Source organism: Sphaerodactylus townsendi, linkage group LG11, assembly GCF_021028975.2.
Source record: "Sphaerodactylus townsendi isolate TG3544 linkage group LG11, MPM_Stown_v2.3, whole genome shotgun sequence".
NCBI classification, from domain to species: Eukaryota; Metazoa; Chordata; class Lepidosauria; order Squamata; family Sphaerodactylidae; genus Sphaerodactylus; species Sphaerodactylus townsendi.
The window spans coordinates 66,471,217-66,496,090 of record NC_059435.1 but is presented as its reverse complement, the minus strand read 5'-3'; the positions used below and the strand labels follow the sequence as shown (position 1 = coordinate 66,496,090).

Here is a 24,874-nt window from a genome sequence, read left to right as displayed (position 1 = left end):
ATTCTAGTAGTCTTCTGCAGACATTCTGGCTATTTCCAATGTGCATCTTGCATGCCATGGAACATAGATTGGCGTGATCATTTTAAGGCACTCCCAGTTTATATCATATGGCAGTGGTGGCGAACCTATGGCACGGGTGCCAGAAGTGGCACTCAGAGCCCTCTCTGTGGACACACACAAACAAAGTGCCCCCCCACATCTAGGCTGGCCTGGGCCGCTGGGCTCGATTATTAGCATTAAACCTAAGACCTAGTTTTCGGGAAGCAGTGTAGGTAACCCTGTTAAGTGCTGTTAAACCCCACTGATTTTCATGCGGAGAACTAAACCCTTTACCTGGGAGTAAGCTTGGTTGCTGGCAATGGGGCTTGCTTCTGAGTAAACCCTCCTAGGGTCATGATTCACCCGTTGGAAGAGTTGCACAATTGCTTCAAAGCAAAACCACCGACTACCACCAAGCTTACTCTGGAGTAACGCACGCCTTGGAGCCAACCGTTTTTTTCTAAGCTAAAACCTCAGTATTCAGGTTAAATTGCCATGTTGGCACTTTGTGTTAAATAAGTGGGTTTTGGGCACTCGGTCTCGAAAAGGTTCGCCATCGCTGTCATATGGGAACACAGGAAGAGCCCACTATACTGGTCAGAAGATCAGTGTAGTCGAGCAATCAGTTACCGACAATGACCAATCACAGGTGTCAAACTCGTGGCCCTCCAGATGTTATGGACTACAGTTCCTATCATCCCTTGCCAGCATGATGCTGGCAGGGGGCGATGGGAACTGGAGGCGAGTTTGACACCTAGATGCTTCCAGGAAGCCCATAACCAAGGCATGAAATTCCTGTTGGATTGGGGATTGGATTCTAGGACAATTCCATGATTCAGTTTTTTTCCTCTGGGTGCTTGGCATTGAATCTTTGTAACACATATTTAGAGCTGCACCATTCGTCACATTTTCAGGAATGTATCTAAGGTGTTTTCAGCAGGCAGGTGAAAATGTCAAGTGTGAGTATAGCACATTCATGTTTGCAAATGTGTATCATGCTGCTCCTTATTGAGTATATACTTGGGGCACACAGGGGGACCCAGGTCACTTTTGTACAATGTGTGAAGTAATTCTCAGTTTCAGTCACCTGCTAGTTGTTGTGAAATGCACCGAAATAATAAATAGTTCCTAACTGCAGGGATTATAATGAATTTCACTTCATTCTCATAAATGCAAATGAAGAGCACTGGCTCAAATTCCAGTGACCAACAAAATGGCCCTGGAAGGCCTGCCAGCAGGTCTCAGAAGCCAAACTGTCTTCCAACGACTGCTCCCCAGCAAATGGTATTCAGAAGTACCTCTTAAATTAGCTCTGAAAACTACAGGCTCCATTTTACCTTCATAGTTACTAGCCACTGAAAGAGCTATTTTCTGTAAATTGATCAAATCCATTTTTCAAATAATCTATGAGAATATAACTATTGATGTCATTGAAATAAATGGGAGTTTTCTACATTAAAAGTTCCTTTAGTATATGTGTCTGGATCCTGAACAGCATCTTTTAGGAATGATGCTATGTCTAGATTCTATATGCTGCCTGCCTGCATAATTTCAGCTAATTTGCGTTTTGTTTTCTTGCAATGTTTTCAAGGAAACGTAGTCTTGAGCTGCTTCGCCTTATTGATCTGGATTTTTCGGTTAGCTTCTGTTTGTTGGATTTGCCTCCAGTGAATGAATATGACATGTACATCCGGAACTTTGGGAAAACAAACACCAAACAAGTAAGTGCCTGGCTTTAAAGGATACAACATATTCATCTTGACTGCTTGTGTTGGTTTATCTGAACAGTAGTTTTTCTTCTGCTGCTTTCATTTGGCTCAGAAAGGCATCAAGAGCATTGATTAGAAATAACAACTGCTTTCAATGTGACGTTATCAACACCAGTGATCTCAAGGCTATTGCTAATTTCCTTTTAATGGATTTTTCACTAGTTGCAAAAGTCAACATACAACAGTGAACGTCTGTGGGGCAGCAAAAGTGCTTTTTGACATAAGTGTTTTAGCCATTAGAATCTTCAGATGGTGTAATCTGTTGAAACATTGGCCCCTTCCGCACACGCAAAATAATGCGTTTTCAAACCACTTTCACAACTGTTTGCAAGTGGATTTTGCCTTCCGCACAACTTCAAAGGGCACTGAAAGCAGTTTGAAAGTGCATTATTCTGCATGTGCGGAATGAGCCATAGATTCCTAATAAATCTCATCTGGTTTAATGTTTAGGATCTTCGAAACCATAGATCCTCTCTCTCCCATCTCCCTTTGGATTCCTTTCCTAACTTCCTCTTCCTTAGAAAACCATTGTTTATTATAATATGGAAACCAAGCAAATAATGGTTGGTTCAAACCATAGTTTCCCCTCTATGAATGATGGCAAATTATAGTTTATTGAGGAACAGATCATCCAGGTGCACAAGGGAGAGAAGGAAGTGCCTTGAATGACCAAATCATGATGAGCTGTCTGTGAACTAAGACAGGTCAATTTAATCAATGAAGCATAAATGTTTCACTGTGCTGTTGGTCTCAGTAGGTTAGGTGCACACACCTCTTAGTTCTATCCTCTGCTTTCTAGGAAATTCTTTATATTTCCACTGTTTTTGCCTCTGCTAACTCTAGTGCAGGGGTCCCCAACCTTTTGATGCTGCAGGCACCTTTGAAATTATGACTCGGGGCAGTTGGCACAACCACAAAATGGCTGCCACAAAATGGCTGTTGCAGGAGGCGGAGCCAGCCACAAAAATGGCTGCTGTGCCTTCAGTCACACAATAACAATTACTATACTGCCAAAGCAATGGTTTTTTTTTTTAAAAAAAAAGCTGCACAGCTCATTAAATCACCAATGGGCACTCAGAAGCCTTGCTAGGCAAAAGCCCCTCCTTGTCCTGCTGAATTAATAAAAACATTTTGCAGGCACCAGGAAAGGTGTCACCATAGCACCCACAGGCATCAGGACCTTCTGTAGTGCATTCTAATCCTTATGCATATACACACATCTCCCTGGCTGTGTAATGTCTGGACTGCTGGGATGTTTGCATGCTGCTATCTGTGAGACACAGTGTTTCTTGTTGAGTGACATATCCCGTTTGGATACTGACGAAAACACTGTGAAAATAAAAAGGTACCACTTCTGACTCCTATGTTACAATCCTGGGGAAACACAGCCATAGTTCTGACCTCCAAGTTTCCATAGAACTCGGGCCAATGAGGTCAAGAGTAAGCTCCTTGATTCTCTAAACAAATAATTTTTCATTTGAAAATTGTACAAATATTTGTGTCAGGTTGTTGGGAATTGTGTTCCAATATTTTGTTCCCAACATGGGTAGCAAAAAGAAATATTATTGTTAAATTATAAACAAATGTAACAATAAAATTTAGTGTGTTGAAGATTGCGTGGAATACAGAGTCACTTGGGGTAGAGCAGATTTATGTATCAAAGTGGACTGCAGCTGCAAATGTTTGAAGCCAACAAGAAATTCTCACCAATAACTTAGTCTTTCTATTTTAGGCTTATGTTCAGTGGAACGAAGATAATCTAGAAAGAGATGTTCAAACTGAAGAAATAGAGATGCAAGAAAAATGGACACAGCATCCTGGAGAGACTGCCATTGTGTGTGGAGGTGATTATAGTTATGTATAAGGTGGAACCCCCCTCCCCCCTTACTGTAACCAATGCTTGGATGGCTCAACAAGATTGTGGTTTCCTAGAAACCCAAAATGGCCACTGAGAGCTTAGTGGGCGTTCTTTCCTTAAAGCTACAAGTGTTGTTTCTATAATTTGGGGAAGTTTTTATCTCACAGTTAAAAAAAAATCAGATTTCTGTTCAAACCTGGGAGTTCCTTCAGGCTTTTAGAGAGAGGTCCCCTACCTGTCTCTAGCTCCATTTTGCAGACCTACACTGATCCACACTGCATGACTCGATTCAGAATTGGGTATACAATGGCTGCAATCCTAAGAATACTTTCCTGAGAGTAAATCCCATTGAATAAAATGGGATTTACTTTAGAGTTCCTTTGTTTAGAATTGCTCTCTACTGATCTTTAAATGCAGTATAATTCAAAACAGATTTAAAAGATAGCTGTTCTTTCTACATCAGTGGTTCTCAACCTGGGGTCGCGACCCCTTTGGGGGGTCGAACGACCCTTTCACAGGGGCTGCCTAAGACTATCTGCATCAGTGTTCTCCATCTGTAAAATGGATAAATGTTAGGGTTGGGGGTCACCACAACATGAGGAACTGTATTAAAGGGCCGCGGCATTAGGAGGGTTGAGAACCACTGCTCTACATCTCCATTCTCAAGCAGTTTTTAGTGCAAGCTGCCTCTGTGCAGTTTATGACAGTACTTTGGTTCTCCTTTGTACATTTGCATCTCATTTCAGGTCCAAAAAAAAGCAGCAGTGATGTATCTGTCCTTGCACCAAAGATTGATTCCCAAAGACTGGCAAGTTTCCTGCGGTCTGCTTGTCAGGTATATTTTGGAGATGAATATATTACTTGTTATTCAGATATTGATATAGATATTAGAGACAGAGTGTTTTTTCTATCTATTAGAGACAGAGTGTTTTTCTATCCTTTTTTCCTATCTCTCTCTCTCTCTCTCTCTCTCTCTCTCTCTCTCTCTCTCTATCTATCTATCTATCTATCTATCTATCTATCTATCTATCTATCTGAGACAGAGTGCTTTTCTATCCTCATTAGGCAAGGATAGATATTGCTAGAGCAGATACAAAATCTTTTTGCAAGGTTCATTTTTTTCCTTCCTGCCTTTAAAGCAACAGGAAAAAAGAATACATGCCCACCAGTCACAACAATGCAGATTTCTGCACTCAGTCACTTCTTATTTTTGAGTTCTCCACATCTTGGAGATCAATAAGATTTTTGGAGTATTTGTGTGAGAGTCAGAGCTCAGATAGTGACCTTTGACTCTTGAAAACTTGTACCCCAGAAATCTTGATGGTCTCTAAAATACTATGGGACTAGGATTGCGCTGCTGTAGACAATATGGCTACTCTCTGAAACAAAAGTTACTTCCTTTGAAAGTCTAGTTTTCTTACAGCTAAAGAGAAAAGAAATGATTTGTTGCATTTCTGTAAATAATTGTTTTTTGAAAGGTAATTGCAGTTTTGCTTGAGGAAGATCAAGTCGCAACACAGCCCAGACGGAATCTAAGATCACGACAGACCAGTCTGTCTATTAGCGATAAATGCTTTCAGTTAAACACCAATCTTCCTTTCCTGCAAGGTAAGAGATTTCCACCTCAATTGTTTGGTGAAATATCTGTTGTTGGTGTTTTGCATGCAGCCAGATCTTTGCTCATAGTCAAGATGTTGAGTCAAAATGTGTAGAAGAACCTGCATGTACAGAAGCAACATAGCTCGGATTCCTAGATGTTGGTGATGAGCAATGAGGGAAGAGCATCATGTTCATGCTTTGTTTTTAATCTTTCAGAGGCATTTGATTACTGCTGTTGGAGACAGATTACTAGGTGAAGCTCAGGCAATTCTCGGGAAGTCATCTGATTGTTCCTTTGGGCCATAGGTGTCAAACTCGCGGCCCTCCAGATGTTATGGACTACAGTTCCCATCATCCCCTGCCAGCATTCTGTCAGGGGATGGTGGGAACTGTAGTCCATAACATCTGGAGGGCCGCGAGTTTGACACCTGTGCTTTGGGCCTTCTGCAGCTCTTGTAGAGTTCAGCCCAGTGCCCTTGGCGACAGGTGCATCTCTAGTTGTTTCTCCACATTTGCACCACCTGGGGCACAACCCTCGCCTTGTGAACCGACTGCATATGGCTCATAAAATCATAGAGTTGGAAGGTACCATACAGACCATCTAGTCCGACCCCCTGCTCAGTTCAGGATCAGCCTGGAGTATGCCTGAAAAGTGTTTGTCCAGCTGCTGTGTGAAGACTGCCAGAGAGGGGGAACCTCCCCACCTCTCTAGGCAGCCGGTTTGTCTATTGTATTTTCAACCCCCACATTTTGTTAGTGTTGAGATTTATTGCAGGGTTTATAAGGCAGAGATGTTTTGCCAGGTCTATGGTTGAGGACAGCAATAGTATAATCTTGACAGGCTTCCCTTTTTTTCCCTTTTCTGTTTCTGTTTTTTTGTTAGCTGTTTTTATTATTTGCTTAACTAGGTTTTAATTAGTTTCCTCCTCACCAGGTTTACAAGGGAAGGGCACCATAGAAGAAGAGGATTTTGGATTTATATCCCCCCTTTCTCTCCGGCAGGAGACTCAAAGAGGCTTACAATCTCCTTGCCCTTCCCCCCTCGCAACAAACACCCTGTGAGATAGGTGGGGCTGAGAGAGCTCAGAAGAACTGTGACTGGCCCAATGTCACCCAGCTGGCGTGTGTAGAAGTATACAGGCTAATCTAAATTCCCCAGATAAGCCTCCACAGCTCAAGCAGCAGAGCAGGGAATCAAACCCGGTTCCTCCAGATTAGAATGAACCTGCTCTTAACCACTATGCCACTGCTGCTCCTTTAATCTAATCTAATCTTAGGTTGATTAGAGGAATATATGTGACATTTTTTCTACAACTTGAATGAATGAATGAATGGATAAAAATGAATGCTCTGCGTTCAGAGCACAGGATCTAGATGGAGGAAAACAAATTCAGAAATGTTTGGTGGTAATGGCGCAGAATTCCTTGTCTATAAGCTTCATTCCCTAGGAAATGATGCAATTTGGAACAAATCTCTGGAGGGTGGAACCAGCAGGCATCTTCAAAGGCAAACATTTGCCAGCCCTTACTTGTCTAGATCCTATTTCATCCCAGCCAACCTTTTTATGCACTCCTTCAGTTAAGATATACAGACCTTCCCCAGGGCTTTGCCATACCTAAATAAATCTTAACCTCATGGCTTGCTGACAGGTACTGAAGAGAGCTCTGCTTTCCTCCCAGCAAATTGGTTTCTGCCTTCCCAAGGCGCTTTGCGGTCAGCAGCATAAAACGTTTACTCTTCTTTAATAGCAAGTGAACCTCACCATGGATTACCTTTGAAATTGCACGTGTATTTATTAGCATGCGATTATAGCATTGATTCGGTTTGCAAACTAATTTGTGTGTGTGTGTGTGGGGGGGGGTGCTTCTATGTGTGCTTTCTTAGGTCGAAAGGTTTCCTGTTTACACATCTCACAAGCTCAAAGGCAGGCGCTGCTTTCTGTGCACACATTCCCAGAAAAACCGAGTGATCTACCGTTGGACAGAAAAAACATCATCTGTGTGTGGAATGTCTGGCAGCCGTCAAACCCTCAGAAAATTTTGTTTTGTGGATCACAGGTACAGCTTTAATGACATTGCCCCATTGTTTACAGCAGCAGCTCCTAAATGTTTTAGCAGTGAATATTCCAGCTGAATAGAAGAGGAAGAAGAGTTTGGATTTATTCCCCCCTTTCTCCCCTGTGAGGTGGCTGGTCTGCCCTGGCTGCCTCAGAGTCAGATGTTGGAGGAACCTCTGAGCTAAATGTTGGCTGCATCTCCAAGAGTGCCTGATATTCTTGCCAGTCCTCTTTTGCCAGCAGAGGGCTATTTGCACAGGAGCTGTACCATGACAGTGCAATCCAGAGAGGGGTGTTCCATGGAACCTGTACCATGATAGTGCAATCCAGATAGGGGTGTTCCATGGAAGCTGTACCATGATAGTGCGATCCAGATAGGGGTGTTCCATGGAAGCTGTACTATGACAGTACAATCCAGAGAGGGGTGTTCCATGGAAGCTGTACCATGACAGTGCAATCCAGAGAGGGGTGTTCCATGGAACCTGTACTATGACAGGACAATCCAGAGAGGGGTGTTCCATGGAAGCTGTACCATGACAGTGCAATCCAGAGAGGGGTGTTCCATGGAACATGTACCATGATAGTGCAATCCAGAGAGGGGTGTTCCATGGAACCTGTACCATGATAGTGCAATCCAGAGAGGGGTGTTCCATGGAACCTGTACCATGATAGTGCAATCCAGAGAGGGGTGTTCCATGGAACCTGTACCATGATAGTGCAATCCAGAGAGGGGTGTTCCATGGAACATGTACCATGACAGTGCAATCCAGAGAGGGGTGTTCCATGGAACATGTACCATGATAGTGCAATCCAGATAGGGGTGTTCCATGGAACCTGTACCATGATAGTGCAATCCAGAGAGGGGTGTTCCATGGAAGCTGTACCATGATAGTGCAATCCAGAGAGGGGTGTTCCATGGAACCTGTACCATGATAGTGCAATCCAGATAGGGGTGTTCCATGGAAGCTGTACTATGACAGTACAATCCAGAGAGGGGTGTTCCATGGAAGCTGTACTATGACAGTACAATCCAGAGAGGGGTGTTCCATGGAAGCTGTACCATGACAGTGCAATCCAGAGAGGGGTGTTCCATGGAAGCTGTACCATGACAGTGCAATCCAGAGAGGGGTGTTCCATGGAAGCTGTACCATGATAGTGCAATCCAGAGAGGGGTGTTCCATGGAACATGTACTATGACGGTACAATCCAGAGAGGGGTGTTCCATGGAACCTGTACCATGACAGTGCAATCCAGATAGGGGTGTTCCATGGAACCTGTACTATGACAGTACAATCCAGAGAGGGGTGTTCCATGGAAGCTGTACCATGACAGTACAATCCAGAGAGGGGTGTTCCATGGAAGCTGTACCATGACAGTACAATCCAGAGAGGGGTGTTCCATGGAAGCTGTACTATGACAGTACAATCCAGAGAGGGGTGTTCCATGGAAACTGTACCATGACAGTGCAATCCAGAGAGGGGTGTTCCATGGAAGCTGTACCATGACAGTGCAATCCAGAGAGGGGTGTTCCATGGAACCTGTACCATGATAGTGCAATCCAGATAGGGGTGTTCCATGGAAGCTGTACTATGACAGTACAATCCAGAGAGGGGTGTTCCATGGAAGCTGTACTATGACAGTGCAATCCAGAGAGGGGTGTTCCATGGAACCTGTACCATGATAGTGCAATCCAGATAGGGGTGTTCCATGGAACCTGTACTATGACAGTGCAATCCAGATAGGGGTGTTCCATAAGAACATAAGAACTAGCCTGCTGGATCAGACCAGAGTCCATCTAGTCCAGCATTCTGCTACTCGCAGTGGCCCACCAGGTGCCTTTGGGAGCTCACATGCAGGATGTGAAAACAATGGCCTTCTGCTGCTGCTGCTCCTGAGCACCTGGTCTGCTAAGGCATTTGCAATCTGAGATCAAGGAGGATCAAGATTGGTAGCCATAGATTGACTTTTCCTCCATAAATCTGTCCAAGCCCTTTTTAAAGCTATCCAGGTTAGTGGCCATCACCCCCTCCTGTGGCAGCATATTCCAAACACCAATCACACGTTGCGTGAAGAAGTGTTTCCTTTTATTAGTCCTAATTCTCCCCCCCAGCATTTTCAATGCATGTACCATGACAGTGCAATCCAGAGAGGGGTGTTCCATGGAAGCTGGGGACAGTGCGACTCATAGTGCCACACAGTCTCCATTGGAGCTTTTGGGGGCGTAGCCAGCTGCAGGGGGGAAGAAACTTGCTGCTGCTTGGAAAGCTCCATAGGAAATGACTTACCCCACACGGTATTGTGGTGTAAGTCATCAGCCTGTGCTGGGGGGCATTCCCAGGCCAAAAGCCCAGTGGAAGCTGAGAAATGTCCGCTCTGCCTCCCAGGTACACCCCTAGCCTGCCACCACCAGCACCGGAATCCATGTTTAGGCTGGCGCAGGCCTAGGGCTGGAGGCCACTTCTGGGTCAGGTGCCTCAGAACCCTGAGGCACTCACCCACTTTTCTGTTTGCCCTCCCCACTGGCGTAAGTGGCCCAAGCATGTCAGCACGGGCCCGTGCCACTCCCACAGCCCCTCCCAGCCCCCTTCCCATCTGGATTGGGCAGCCCAACTCCTTCTGATAGAGAAAAGTGGGGCATAAAAACCATCTCTTCTGCTCAAGGTGGCACACGTGGTTCTTATATCTACCATATTATCCTTCCTCCCTGAGGGATTGGTGAAGCTGAGAGAGGGCTTGTCCACCCGAGGGTCATCTAATGGGCTTCCAGGCAGAGAGGAAATTTAAAACTGGTCTTCCCGCACATAGTCCAGCATTCTAAACACTGCTGTTTTTGCTAGATTATCTGTAAATTTCTAGATTATCTGTAAAACTTTGCTAGATTATCTGTAAAACTTTAGTAGTGATATCTGTAAAGCTTTTAGCTTTGAGCCCACTCATCTTAGTTCATGAATTCTGAATGCATGCCATGCTCGTCCATTATGTGCCATACATATTACAAACCTAAAGAAACTGATGTCGCACAGTACAGGGTGGGGGACATGACAAGAAAAAGGACTGCTTTCCATCATAGTTCTCTCCAGCAGTCTTGAATCACCCTGGTTGGTGGGGGAGGTGACAGTCCACACATGCTGAATACTTGCAAGTTTACTTTTGTGGACAGTACTGAAGTCAAGAATATGGGAAACTTTCTGTAACTTTCTTCCCATGAAAGGTGGGATTCCCATGAAACCAGAGTCTCTCGTTTCTCTGGACTTCTTGGCCTCGAAGGACGTGCGTGGCAGAACCGGCTCCCTTTCCAAGCTGTGATTCTGCGGTGTTTTGTTTCGCTGCACAGGTAACGTGCTGCTGTTTCAGTCCCAGCAAAGCCACTTTAGTGTTTGCTGGGACCGGCGATGGTTCGGTGCTGGTGTGGGATCTCAGGGAAGATTCCAGGATGCATCACTGTATGAACTTCAACGAGACAGACTGGGCGTTTCGATCGCCAACGTTTTCTACAGGTTAGTTAATGCGTTTGGACTTATATTGCCATTTGCAGTGAGAATGGGCAGTGCCATAATACGTGAACAAGAACAGTTTGGAGATCAAAAGTTGCTTCAGGTCCACTGGAGTGGGGTTTGTTTCAATCTTAAACTCAGTTATTACCAGGCCCACATGTGACATAAATGCAGAGGCGGAGCGCTCACGGGACATGTGGGGTCACGTGTTCCCGGGTACACACCAGCTGGTCATGTGAGGGGTGGAGAATTGCCTCCCACATCCCTCCCCTCAGCCCTGAATCTGGATTTTCCCTTCTGCCGTGCATTAAACTTCAGCTGGAGGAAAGAGTCAAGTAGAAAGGTGCTTTCCTCTGGCAGAAGACTCTGTACAGCTGAACAGGCCCACTGATCCCTTTTAAAAAAACAGTGAAGCTTTTGAGAAAGTTCATGTTTGCACCTGTTGAGCGATCACTAAAGTCCTCAACTTGGCTAGTTACAGTTCTTCTGAGCTCTCTCAGCCCCACCTACCTCACAAGGTGTCTGTTGTGGGGAGAGGAAGGGAAAGGAGCGTGTAGGCCACCTTGAGTCTCCTTACAGGAGAGAAAGGTGGGGTATAAATCCAAAATCATCATCATCTTAATCTTATTCTCCTTCAACCTGACTGATGATATTGGAAACAGTTTGGTTGATTCGATCCAATGGAGGAAAGTGTATTTATTCATTTATTTGCTACATGTATACACTGCTTTTCTCCCCAGTAAGGATTTAAAGTGGCTGACGTTCTTCTCTGCTCCATTTTATACTCACAACAACCCTATGAGATAAGCTAGGTTGAGAGCTTGTGGCTGGTCACCAGCAAACGTCCATGAGAGAGTGAGGATCCAGATTCAGATCCTAATTTAACACTCTAATAGACTATACTACACTGGTTGTCAAGTTGCAGCTAGCATGTGCAGCAGGCGACTTGCGGAAGAGTTTGTGTGACTGGTCTTGTAGTGCTGTGAGCCCGAGAAGGTGCATGTGGCCCTGCACAACCAGGGGGCATACACTGAAAATGCTGGGGGGGAGAATTAGGACTAATAAAAGGAAACACTTCTTCACGCAATGGGTGATTGGTGTTTGGAATATGCTGCCACAGGAGGGGGTGATGGCCACTAACCTGGATAGCTTTAAAAAGGGCTTGGACAGATTTATGGAGGAGAAGTCTATCTCTGGCTACCAATCTTGATCCTCCTTGATCTCAGATTGCAAATGCCTTAGCAGACCAGGTGCTCAGGAGCAGCAGCAGCAGAAGGCCATTGCTTTCACATCCTGCACATGAGCTCCCAAAGGCACCTGGTGGGCCACTGTGAGTAGCAGAATGCTGGACTAGATGGGCTCTGGTCTGATCCAGCAGGCTCTTTCTTCTTATGTTCTTAACCCAAAGAACTTCCTCAGATTTAAGTTCTTGTACAACACTCTACCATAAGACATAAAACATTCCTACTTCAAACAGAAAGTACATGGGGAGACGGCTTTGAATTCAGCCTAATTTCTTTATTCGGTATGCTGATTCGCCAGCTTTTTACTTTGTTCCAAAAGTAACTGACAAAGTGGAAGAATTCACGTGGACTGGCATTGCTGTTCTACTGGGTGTTACGCAAGGAATCTTGACTGCACTGGGAGACGGCAGAAACCCAAGCTTGCGGATGTTTTACTTATTTTTTCACATCCTAGATGGGGTCTTCACATCATTGAGCCACATGTGTCCCATACTGACAATTGAGCCGGTCTCAACCACCGTCTTCAAGGAACAGAACTGTGGGCTTTCCTATCTCTCATCTCGGGAGGGTATGTGGTCTACTCTGATTGTAACTGCAGACTGGGTGTAATGACAGAGGTTATTGGGGAAGCCCAGGCCTTCTCGTTCAGAGTTGTACTGTTATTTTCCCTATGAATGGACTTGACGGTACTTGATGGGTGGAAAGGGAACATGGGTGATTTTGTCTCAACATATGGGATCAAATCCTTGCATGGCCAGTGAATATAGAAGAAGAAGAGTTTTGATTTATATCCCCCCTTTCTCTCCTGCAGGAGACTCAAAGGGGCTTACAATCTCCTTGCCCTTCCCCCCTCACAACAAACACCCTGTGAGGTAGGTGGGGCTGAGAGAGCTCCGAGAAGCTGTGACTAGCCCAAGGTCACCCAGCTGGCGTGTGTGGGAATGTACAGGCTAATCTGAATTCCCCAGATAAACCTCCACAGCTCAGGTGGCAGAACGGTTCCTCCAGATTAGATACATGAGCTCTTAACCTCCTACGCCACTGCTGCTCCTTCTGCTGCTCTTAACCTCCTACGCCACTATAGCTCAGTCTTACAGGGGCTTTTGGTGGACAGAGTTAGATTAGAACAAGCAAGCCTCCCATAAGGGCTTATGTGTGTGTTGGGGGATGGGAATCACATTCCCTTTTCTCCTCCTCCCCACGCTGGCCGATTATGCACAGCAAGGTTCCCATGACTTCAGAGAGAATTGGCTGGGGAGACTTTACTTCTTTTCTTCCCCAAGCAGCCCTGCAGCCTTTTCAGTTCTTCCCTCCCCTCACCCCCCACGATGCATCCCTTCCCCCACCCAGTCTTCATCTTTCCCTCTTTCCCTCCCCTTGGCAGTCCTTGCAGCCTTTCCCTTTTTCTTTACTTCCGCCTACCTACCTTGTCTGTTCCTCCTCGACCCCAGCTCTACTTCCTGTCCTCCCCTTTTTTTTTCACTCTTTGTCTACTCCTGCCCAGCCCTCTATAGTTGAAACTTACCAAGGCGAGGAAGCTTTGACAATGTTGTTTGGAGTTGCCTAGCATGGTTTTATACGAACTCAGTTGAATTTTATTCTTAGTTACAGACAATGGGGAGGGGGTTGGGGTGGGGATGGGGGTTAAGTTTGACCAGTGTTGCTGTCATTGTTTTATTTCAAAATCCCCCCTTTCTGTACTTGGCCCCATTGTGTGGGGTTTTGGGGTTCACACTCTGGAGGCAAGTTTAGTTATGTAGATACGCAGTTGCAGTTTATGCAGATATACGGGGCTGAATCCTACAGATCTCAACTGGAAAGCACTTGCAGCTTCCGGCACTTCTCACTCTCTTCCTGAGATCTCCCAGAAGCTGATGCTCAGAATCACGAGAACCATGAGTCATAAGGACCTTGTGGACAGAACGGCGGGGTGGAATAGGGTGACGCTGCCCCCGCTTCCCCCTTGCTCTGGAGCTGACTGAAGAATAAGAGGGGATAATGTCACTTGCTTTCCCCCTCTTCGTAGCAGACCCTTCCCTCCAATTGGTTTGGTTTTGATTTTTGCTGTCCAGTGACAGCTGACTTACGGTGCCCCTGTGGGACTGTTGAGGCAAGAGACTTTTGGAGGTGTTTTGCCATTGCCTGCTTCCGTGTCGTTACCCTAGTATTCCTTGGAGGTCTCCCATCCAGATACTATCCGGGGTTGGGTCACCCCTGTGCTCATCCTATCGTGTTTACGGGTCCCATGAGTCTGAGCATCAGCTTTTCAGACAGGAGGTAGAGTCTCCTTTGGAGGTTTTTAAAGAGAGGCTAGATGACAGGAGTGCTTTGATTGTGTGTCCCTGCATTGCAGGGGGTTGGACTTGATGGCCCTTGAGGTCTCTTCCAACTCTATGATTCTGTGACTGCCCGGGAAGTAAGAGTGTGTGTGTGTGTGTGTGAGAGAGAGAGAGGGAGGGAGGGAGGGAGGGAGGGGGAGAGAGAGAGAGAGAGAGAGAGAGAGAGAGGAGATCTATGTCCACTGGTAGGGCATGACTCACAGAATCCAACCCCTCACAAATTTTTATTTTCCTTTCAGAATTGTTAGGACTTTCGTTTCAGATCGCCTCCATGGATGAAAATGGCATACTCAGTCTGTGGGTAAGTAGTATCCCTTTACGAGTCATTTGTTGAACATGACGTAGAAGAGGTAGATTTGAGTCCACTGGCACCTTAGAGACCAACAGTATTTTGGGAGTATGCATGTTCAAGAGTCCAAGCTCCCGTTTTCAGGTAGAAAATATAGGCTACTATTCTCTGGGGAACTGAAATTGTACTTGGGGATTCAAGTGGCATGATCCAATTAGGTTAAATGCTTCTGTTAAACTTTATACGGACGCAAGGAAAAGAAGTCAGCGAGTCAGATATTCGGCATGGTTTCATTCATCCCTTGCCTTGCCTTTCTCTCTGCTGCCATTCAGCTTGGCATAAAAGGTGTTTGTGTAGCCAAGTACTCCTGTTTGGATTCATAGACTTGTACAGTGCTTTTTAAAAAATTGTGCATTTGCCAAATTGATTGGTGAAGTGAGTCTGAAATTAACAGGAATTTCTTTGAAAAAAGAATAATCTGTCCGAGAGTCAGGTGAGCAAAACTACAGCCAGCAAAATAAGAGCATAAGAACGTAAGAACTAGCCTGCTGGATCAGACCAGAGTCCATCTAGTCCAGCATTCTGCTACTCGCAGTGGCCCACCAGGTGCCTTTGGGAGCTCACATGCACGAGGTGAAAGCAATGGCCTTCTGCTGCTGCTGTTCCCGAGCACCTGGTCTGCTAAGGCATTTGCAACCTCAGATCAAGAAGGATCAAGATTGGTAGCCATAGATCGACTTCTCCTCCATAAATCTGTCCAAGCCTCTTTTAAAGCTATCCAGGTTAGTGGCCATCACCACCTGCTGTGGCAGCATATTCCAAACACCAATCACACGTTGCATGAAGAAGTGTTTCCTTTTATTAGTCCAAATTCTTCCCCCCAGCATTTTCAATGTATGCCCCCTGGTTCTAGTATTGTGAGAAAGAGAGAGAAATTTCTCTCTGTCAACATTTTCTCCAAAATAGCAAGGAGAAAAACCCTTTGCCTGCAAAGCAAAATTTGCAGCAGATAAAGGGACCCGATCCCATATAGGTTTTAGCTGCTGCGTGGTCATGGCTGCAGGGAAAGAGCTTGAAAAGCCACAGCAGATGTCTTTTACAGAGTACCTCCAGTGATACCACTGAGTGTATCTTAATTCTTGCCCTTTTCCAGGTAGTGGTTGAACTTCAAAAAGAAGATTTGGCTGGCTCACAAAGGGATTTAGGTAAGTAAAGCTCATTAGGAACCAGATGCTCTTGAACGGGTAGGGAGGAAGAAGTAGGACACTGAGACAGCAGCCCTGAAAGAAACCCTTTGCTTCGAGTGCCACTGAATAAAACGGGACTTTCTTCTGAATAGACATGCTGAGGAGTTCTAATAATCACGAGTGAAAAAGTGTAGACCTACTCTGGACAATCTTGCAATTAACTGTGGAGTTACCTGCAATACTTATGTGAAGTATTAAAAAAGAATTCTTTCATGAAGTCATTCCAGGCAATGAGGCGGTATCCTCTGCCTACCGAATTTACTTTGTGGCCAGAATTGGAATTGTGAATTCATATTTTATTTGTATTGTCGAAGGCTAAATTAACAATGCTTGGCTCCCAGTACTTAATGGACCAAAAAATGCACCAATAAGCCCCACTCTCAATACAATGCACTCAGCCACATCTTTGCATAGCAAGTTCCACCCAAACACTTACTGATTGGTTCCCCACCCTGGGACATGGACAGTATATACCCCAAACATTCCCTTCTCTCTGGACACAGTGTGTAACAGACTTCCCTCTGTGATACACCTCTGAAGATGCCAGCCGAAACGTTAGGAACAAGATCTACCAGAGCACAGCCCTGGGATATCCATCCAGATTAGTAGGGAATATATGATAATATTGTATTACAGTTCATTGTTCATTTATTATTTGTAGGTCTGATTCCTGGGGGGAAAGTAAAGCTGGTTCATAGCTCTACCTTCCAAATTAAGTGCAGGTAAAAAACATAATATGCTACCTTTAAAAACATTTTTTATTTCATTTAGATATGTATAAGAAGTAAATAAAGGCAGAATTGAAGGCAACATGGGTCAGGATGCATTTGAAAATGGTCTGGAAACTTTTATGGGGCAGCCAGGCCATTGTTTAGGGTTGGTCACAGGGGTTGTATTCTGCTTGTGCTGAAAGATTTGCACTGGTTACCCATTTGTTTGAAAGCACAATTCAAAGTTCTGATTCATATACCTTTGAGGCTTAAATTGTCAGGTGCAGTACCGCAATCAAAGCTCTGCTCACAGCCTGAGTTTGATCCCGGCGGAAGTCGGTTTCAGGTTGCCAGTCCAAGGCTGCGTACGAACGTTATATCAGGATCCTTATAGTGAGCTTAGTACTACTGAAGATGACATGTGTCAAAAGTTTGCACTGTTCTCTCCAAGTGTAAAACATCTTTAGGCCACGGATCTGCTACATTTATAGAAAATGAATCTGGTTCCCTGTTACTAAGGAGCCCTGAGAATACCCAGAACTTTCCATTGTTAATGAAGCAGTGAAATTAGGAAGGGTGGCTCCCGTCTCATCTTCACCAGGAGAGGAAAGGTGGCATGTGTGATCTTCAGCGGTCAATGAAACAGGGCTTTTCCAGCCCTAGCCCTGACCCCAGCCTGGTGGAACACTCTGTCATCTGAGACCCGGGCTTTGTGAGATGTAGTACAGTTCTGCCAGGCCTGTTAGATGGAGCTGTTCCACCAGGCCTATGGTTGAGGCAGCGATGGTGTTATTCTGGCTGGCTGGCTCCCTCTCCTCTCCATCCCCCCCTCCCCTTTCCCTCCCCTTCTTACAAGATTAAACATATGGAGTGGGGGTGATTCTGTTAAAATAAATGGATTCCTTATTAGGACTCTTCTACTCAACTCCCCGCTGGAGAGTTTTTAAATGACACTGAAGGTCTATTGGATGAAATGTGTATTTTAACTTGTATTGGACTGATTTTATTGTTTGTGTTGAAGAAGAAGAAGAAGAGTTTGGATTTATATCCCCCCTTTCTCTCCTGTAGGAGACTCAAAGGGGCTTACAATCTCCTTGCCCTTCCCCCCTCACAACAAACACCCTGTGAGGTAGGTGGGGCTGGGAATCAAACCCGGTTCCTCCAGATCAGAGTGCACCTGCTCTTAGCCACTGCTCTTAGCCACCACGCCACTGCTGCTTGAATTTGCTGTTGTATTGAATTTGTATTGAACTTGTTGTGAGCCGCCCTGAGCCCAGTCTTGGCTGGTGTAGGGCAGCATAAAAGCCCAAACTAAAGTGAAATTAAAAAAAAATAAGGAAAAGCTATAAGAGAAAAAATGCCATCTATTTATATACATTTTTTTTTACAATTCCTCAGCTATTTGCCAAAAGACACCATGTGCCTGGGGACCTGCCAGCCATTGAATATTAAATTTCTGCCTTCTAATCCGAACCATTTCATTGTTGGCACTGACATGGTACGTAAAGTTCTAAAATTCATTTTTCTGTTGTCTCCTTTTTGTTCCTAATTGTTGTCAGTGGTAGATTTGTGTCACCTTTTGATTGTGACATCTTTAAAGTTATGCTATTGGAGGCCTTGATCAAAATGACCGTGGTGGTAAAGTCTGTATAATATGAATAGCACGTTATATGTATTTAATATGTGTTTCTTCTAATATTACATAGATAATTAGAAAAACCTTAATTGTTTTCCTAATTTTTAAGGCTGTTGTGACTCATGGTACGAGGCACGAACTGAAAGCCCCTCCTAAGCTGTTCAAACCACAACAGGGGGGACCGAGATCCGCCCGAGTCAATGCAATGGACTTCTCTCCTTTCGGAAAGCCACTATTTTTGGTACGGATGCCCTTTTGTATTTCATTATCAGAACTGTTAGTGTTGCATCATAGAACTGAGGGGAACATTGTCTGAACATTATTATTATTATTATTATTATTATTATTATTATTATTATTATTATTATTATTATTATTATTATTAATTCAATGAATGTATCCTGTTCTGGAAGAACCAGTGCATGAAGTCTTGAAAGACAATAAGAAAAGGGGACAGACCAATCTGTGTGGGGAGATGGTATTATAACACCTGGTTCTTTGGATCCAGCTACACAGAAGTTCTCTTAACGATTATCACTCTATGTATTGTTGAAGGCTTTCATGGCTGGAATCACTGGGGTGCTGTGTGGTTTCTGGGCTGTATGGCCGTGTAACATTTTACAAGATTAAACAATGCTGCTAGAACACGGCCATACAGCCCGGAAACCACACAGCACCCCACCGATTATCACTCTGCCAAATGGCCTCCCTCTAGTGTTGCGTTGACCAGAAATTGCTGCATCCTTTCCAGAAAGTTGCCAAAGGGAAAGTCTAGCCAGCTTACATGATTGGGCCGAAAAATCGGTTAAGTCGGAAATGATTCACAAGCAGCCCCGTCTCTAGTTTCTTACCTACAGCTGGTGTAGCCCTGTGATGTATCACTGTTTCAGAAACAAAATGCACCCCACAATTCCCAACGACAGTCTTGGCTTTTATTAGCAGGGATACGTGTGGACAATGGACAGGCAATAGCAGGATGGAGACTGTTTCAGGTGCGGTTGGGATGGGGGTTTGCCACTTATCTGCTTGTGAGTGGGGAATGGCTACATCCTAAGGCTAGAGGTATGTGTGTCCTAATACGAGGAGTCTTTGTACTGATGAACTGTTGCGGGTTTTGTGTACATGTGCACGGCATTGCGATTGCAGGCAGGCTGTTCGGATGGGAGCATAAGATTGCACCAAATGACTTCCGAGCTTCCGCTCATTCAGTGGAACGCCAGCACAGCGGGGCAGCCCATAATTGCCCTCCAGTGGGCTCTGACCAGACCGGCTGTATTTTTTGCCTTGGATGCAACGTCTGTCGTTTATGTTTGGGACCTGCTGGAAACCGACTTGTCACCTGTCGCCAAACAACCCACCCAGGCAGATAAGTAAGTCCAGAATATTCTGTTTTCGTTGTGGTTGGGTGGAACTGAGTAGAGGCAGCTCTGTCGTTAAAATCTCCTAAATGTTCTACTTCCTTGGGACTCCCAGAGGTTATGATTACAGACCAGCTGGTGTCTGTGTTTGGGGTGAAAAAGGAAACGCCCCACTTCTTTTCTTCAGGTAGACCAGTAACTGCCTTGACCTCGGGCTAGCCCCATCTCACTAGATCTCAGAAACTAAGCCACGGTTCGTACTTGGATGGGAGGCCACCACCAAGGCCAGAGTTGCTACACAGAGTCAGGCAATGGTAAACCACTTCTGTTTGCCGGTTTTCCTTGAAAACCCTACAGGGCTGTCATAAGTTGACTGTAAATTGATGACACCCTCTACCACCAGACCAATAATTAATTATGGGGTGGAGTCTTTTTCCCGATCAGCAGAGAATCCTGTCCAGTATAGTTTGTTTTTATGCTGCTTTATATACGCTGAATGGGGTGATTGAGCAAGGAATGTACAGGATCTGTTTTCTCCATTGCCCCACAAGAGAGACCTCCATGCTTCCTGGAATCTCCCCCGGTGTGAACAAGACTAATGCTGGAGTCCAGCCCTTGCTCAGCTTGAAATCACTTGCTGAGAAGAAACTCCCACCAAACACACCCTCTAGTCAGTGGTGGGATCCAAAAATTTTAGTAACAGGTTCCCTCGCCAGCCCCCCCTCAGCAAAGGGGGCAGAGGCATACCTAGGCGAACCTGAGCCCTGGGCAAAACCTGAGTTGGATGCCCCCCACCATGGGCAGCCACCCCACCACGACCCCAAAAATTTTTTTTGCACCAGGTCATTTCTAAATCATCATCACATTATAGAAAATGCCCCAACTCACAAATCTGAACCCAGCAATGGTGAAACACACAGGTTCTTTGATAGAGACTGGTGAGATAAAAGGCTGAGAATCAATGAATTGCAGTACCTGAAAGGGATTAACCCAGTTCAGGGAGTTACATTATTAGTCACAATTGCTATATGGAACCTTCACGTTCAAAGGCAGTATGCCTTTCGGGGAGGCGAGGGCGTGGAGATGGAAAAGCGGACCCAATTAGTAACCCCCTCGCGGCACACACAAATAATTAGTAACCCACTCTCGGGAACTGGTGAGAACCTGCTGGATCCCACCTCTGCCTCTAGTAAACAAAAGCTCTTTTCCTCCCGCTCAGGGTTCTGACCATGGCTGTGCTGGGTGAGCCTGAAAAACTGAACGGCCTCCTAGGGCTTGCGCTAGCCAAAGAATCCGGGATCATAGAGATCTGGTACGTAAAGAAGAAATGGGCCGTCCCCCAGCCGGAGGAGTCTGAGAAACTCAACTTGCTTCTGCAGCAGGCTTTGTAGAATCCAAACTGATGCCTTTCTGTGAATAGGCCGAGACCAGCACCTTGCATTTGTAGATGTACTTATTTGTATTTGGGGAAACACTGAGAAGGGCTTAGTCCAAAGGTGTAATTTCATATTTTTCCCATTTCTGTAAATAGTATTTTTATATATATATTTAAGCAAACAGTATTTCAGCTTGAGAGATAAAATATTTTTGTCAAACAATGTAAATTAGAACAAATGAATTTTGTCTAAAGGGAGAGATGAATTGTATTTACATTTCATTCAGAAATTATTTACTTCCAATGTATTAGCGATGATAAATTTGTATAGATATTTTGGAATAAAACCGTGAATAGAGGGGTGGGTGTTTTCCAAATGATGACGGCTTGGGTACTGTTTGTTTCGCATACATATGGAAGTACCGTGTTTCCCCGAAAATAAGACAGTGTCTTATATTAATTTTTGCTCCCAAAGATGCGCTATGTCTTATTTTCAGGGGATGTCTTATTTTTCTGTGTTCTGTTCGTCGGGCATGCTTCCAAACAAAAACTTTGCTACGTCTTGCTTTCGGGGGATGCCTTATATTTCGCACTTCAGCAAAACCTCTACTACGTCTTATTTTCTGGGGATGTCTTATATTCGGGGAAACAGGGTAATTGAAGCATTTGATTGGCTGACAGTCGGAAGAATTGTTGATCCATTCAGGTTGCTGGGGCAGGTGCTGAAAATTCCAGTTTGGGTGCTACTTATATTGGGAAGACCCTGTGTCTACAACCACCCCAACCCTGCATTTCATACACAAGAGAAGCAAGAAAACACCTGGAAGTTATTCCTCTGTATTCCATCTATGCTTTTCCTTACAGTGCAAGCAAAGCTCTGTACAGAAAGTCAAATCCTGAGCCGTCCTTTCAAGGTCATAGGATAAAAGGAACTCTGGATCTTCTTACCAGTGCAGGATTTATCCAGATTTTGCAGCACCCTCATATTTGCCAGCAGTTATCTTGCCTAATAATTATTTCGGTCCTTTGCCCTGATCAAGCAAGAGATTGAGCCTCAACATTTTTGCTCAACGTTGCCCACTTCTCCTTAATACTGTCCCGATCCGAAAAGGCTTTTGTCTGTACAGGTCCCATGACCCTTAACATGGCCTCTCTTTTTTGGGTGGTTAAAGAGGACTCCAGCCTCTCCTTTTTTTGATCAGGGGAAAAGCTGGATGGATCTAATCCATTGCCCTCTGAGCAATACAGCACAGCCCCATCTTGAAAAACCATGCTTCTTGGTATTAGCTTTGTCATCTCTGAAAATGCACACTTCTTGTTGAAGAGTGGGTATTTAATGGAACTTGGGCAGTCAAAATGGAGGAAACGGGTGGTGCTAAATAGCCATCCCACAAAATGGACCGGTTCAGACACTCCCCAAACAATAGTAGGGAGGAATAATAATAATCAAGCCACACACGTGTTACCTCCTCTCTCTTGAGGCTTCTCATTTAACTTCTTCTGAGCTACAGTCTTCTAGGCAGTTTCATCTTGAGTCTGGATCAGAAAACGGGTTAATTCTTCTCCATGCAGAATTGAAGGGAAAGCAGAACCCATGGCTTGCTGGATTTGATGCAAACTGAGGCAAGCGCTAAATTGGAAAGGCAAAGGTGCATGCAAAAGGAGAAGAGACAGAGCACAAGTCCATTTTGTGGAAATAGAACCAAATCGGCAAAGTATCCTCCAGAGAAATGATGCGTGTAACTGCTTGAGCAGACACTGCTGATAGCTGACATTTATAGAATGTTACATTTATAGAATGTTCTCACTGGATATTCCACTGTGGATATTTCACAGAACTTATATACTATAAGGTGTCATTAGAACTACCTTTTGAAACCCCTGGAACAGGGGTAGGGAACCTGCGGCTCTCCAGATGTTCAGGAACTACAATTCCCATCAGCCCCTACCAGCATGGCCAATTGGCCATGCTGACAGAGGCTGATGGGAATTGTAGTTCCTGAACATCTGGAGAGCCGCAGGTTCCCTACCCCTGCCCTGGAAGAAGAGGTGGAAAGCAGGTTATCTTCTTAGGGATTTTATTCCAATTGTAATTGTGTTTCATTGTTACAGTTTTTAAATTATAACACGACACGGCAGAGTTTATTGCAGCACATGGCCAAAATTAAAACTACGATGAACCTCGTTTAGATACAGGCATAAAATCATAGACCATTGCAGTATAAAACATTTCAATCTGTCAATAGAAATCGATTTCAAACATTATTGTTAACACACCAAACCTAGCTACTTGCCTGGTCAACTGGAAATTCCCATTTGAAAGAAACTTTTCAGTTTCAGCTCTTTCGGAAAGTCCTGGAGTTTTATTAGCCAAGGGGCAGACGAACTCCAATCGAGCCAAAACATAGAAAGTGCACATAAAAATATACGTACGAGAGTTTCTACTTTCCCAGACGCATATGGGTAAACTCCTGCCTTGGGAGCCTTATTAAATCTTCCCTCCAATATTGCAGAGGGTAGGGTAGGACACCTGGCTAATGTAAAGGCCCTCCTGCAGCTGTTTATTTCCAAAGTAGGTCAGCAGAAAGCTAGAGCAAGAATGTATCTGCTGGTGGGCAATGACATAAAAATGTTTGAGCTCGAAAGATCAAATTGTCTTCCACTCTCTGTCTCAGAGCTTTGCTTTGCTTGCTCATTACCTAACTTCGAGCAAAGTTTTAAAATTTAGTTTAGCTTTCATGTTGTCACCTTTTGTCCTGAAGAGGATAAAAACCCAAATACATGGATAGTAACTATTCATGTTATCTAAAACAGAAGAGATACAAATGACAATGAATTTACATTAGTGCAAGGAAGATTGTAGATTGCTTTTGTCTCAAGGTGTTTTTATTGTATCAGTACCCCCCATCCCACACTCCAGGGTTCACAGGTTGGAAATAAGTTATAGACTCACTTGGTCTGTTTGCATCTATGTCTCGGAATACTGCTAAGACTGTTTGCATAAAAGCCTAACAACCTAACCTAACAAACGGCAGATGGGGCTTTAAGTCTTATTTCTGTTTCTTTAAAAAATATATATCATTCAGCCTTAATAAGTGTAGTGGGTCATTCAAAACTCATTTCTCATGGGCTGTGCTTATTTGTTTGGCTCTTCCTGCAGATATTATTAGATTTTAAACTGGCTTGCCCACAAGAGGGCAGCAAACCACCATTAATGAAACAGCCCCCTGCGCAAAATGAACTCGAAGTCCAAGATGATAGGGATCTTTAAACAATGCAGAGTTCATTCTTCCCTTTTCTAGAAAATGGCAGCTGTGATGCTCCGGTCCCAAGTTCTCCAGGAGTTCCCTTTTCAGTTATACTCAAGACACATGCATTTCAAAGCAGGGCACGTTTAACGTATCTTCCAAACCATTATCAGCTGCAATTCTAAGCAATCCATATAAAATTAACAGTTTAGAATGAAAGAGATATATACATATTAAGACATATAATACAAAGCAGCAGCAAATCTTGATAATTTCCTTCACTGTCGAAAGTTAGCCAAAGTTTACATTTTGGGATCGTGATTTGTGTTAGATGTAGCCAAAAACACTGCAGAAACGTACATTCTTTGTAAAACATTGAAAGCACTTTTTGTCTTTTAAGTTGATTGTCTCAGCTTTATTTTATACAAGGTGTAGAAACTGAGAGTCTGAGGCTCAGAGTGATTTAGTTTAACTGTTATCAGTTTAGAGAAATTTCTGTTTGTCTTCTCCGGAAATCCTGCCCAAGGTGCTCTACAAAATAGAACACAGTAAACACATAAATCATAATCAACAGCAAAAATATAGCCTAGCCTTCAAAAACATATCCACAGCA

The 24,874-nt window shown here is 44.4% G+C and overlaps 1 protein-coding gene across 3 annotated transcripts in view; it reads left to right on the top strand.

Annotated features, from left to right (window-relative positions):
- DYNC2I1 (dynein 2 intermediate chain 1) overlaps window positions 1-21,393 on the top strand; it is a 34,892-nt gene extending 13,499 nt beyond the window's left edge. For all 3 annotated transcript variants that reach the window (XM_048511634.1, XM_048511633.1, XM_048511632.1), the window contains exons 11-24: window positions 1,631-1,760; window positions 3,541-3,652; window positions 4,413-4,501; window positions 5,145-5,274; window positions 7,150-7,322; window positions 10,656-10,818; window positions 12,514-12,627; window positions 14,638-14,699; window positions 15,841-15,892; window positions 16,596-16,656; window positions 18,043-18,142; window positions 18,390-18,521; window positions 19,427-19,650; window positions 20,858-21,393. In XM_048511634.1, coding sequence (XP_048367591.1) covers window positions 1,631-1,760; window positions 3,541-3,652; window positions 4,413-4,501; window positions 5,145-5,274; window positions 7,150-7,322; window positions 10,656-10,818; window positions 12,514-12,627; window positions 14,638-14,699; window positions 15,841-15,892; window positions 16,596-16,656; window positions 18,043-18,142; window positions 18,390-18,521; window positions 19,427-19,650; window positions 20,858-21,029 — 1,714 coding nt within the window. In that variant the 3' untranslated portion in view covers window positions 21,030-21,393. The remainder of the gene's footprint in view (window positions 1-1,630; window positions 1,761-3,540; window positions 3,653-4,412; window positions 4,502-5,144; window positions 5,275-7,149; window positions 7,323-10,655; window positions 10,819-12,513; window positions 12,628-14,637; window positions 14,700-15,840; window positions 15,893-16,595; window positions 16,657-18,042; window positions 18,143-18,389; window positions 18,522-19,426; window positions 19,651-20,857) is intronic.
- The last annotated feature ends 3,481 nt before the right edge of the window (window positions 21,394-24,874 follow it).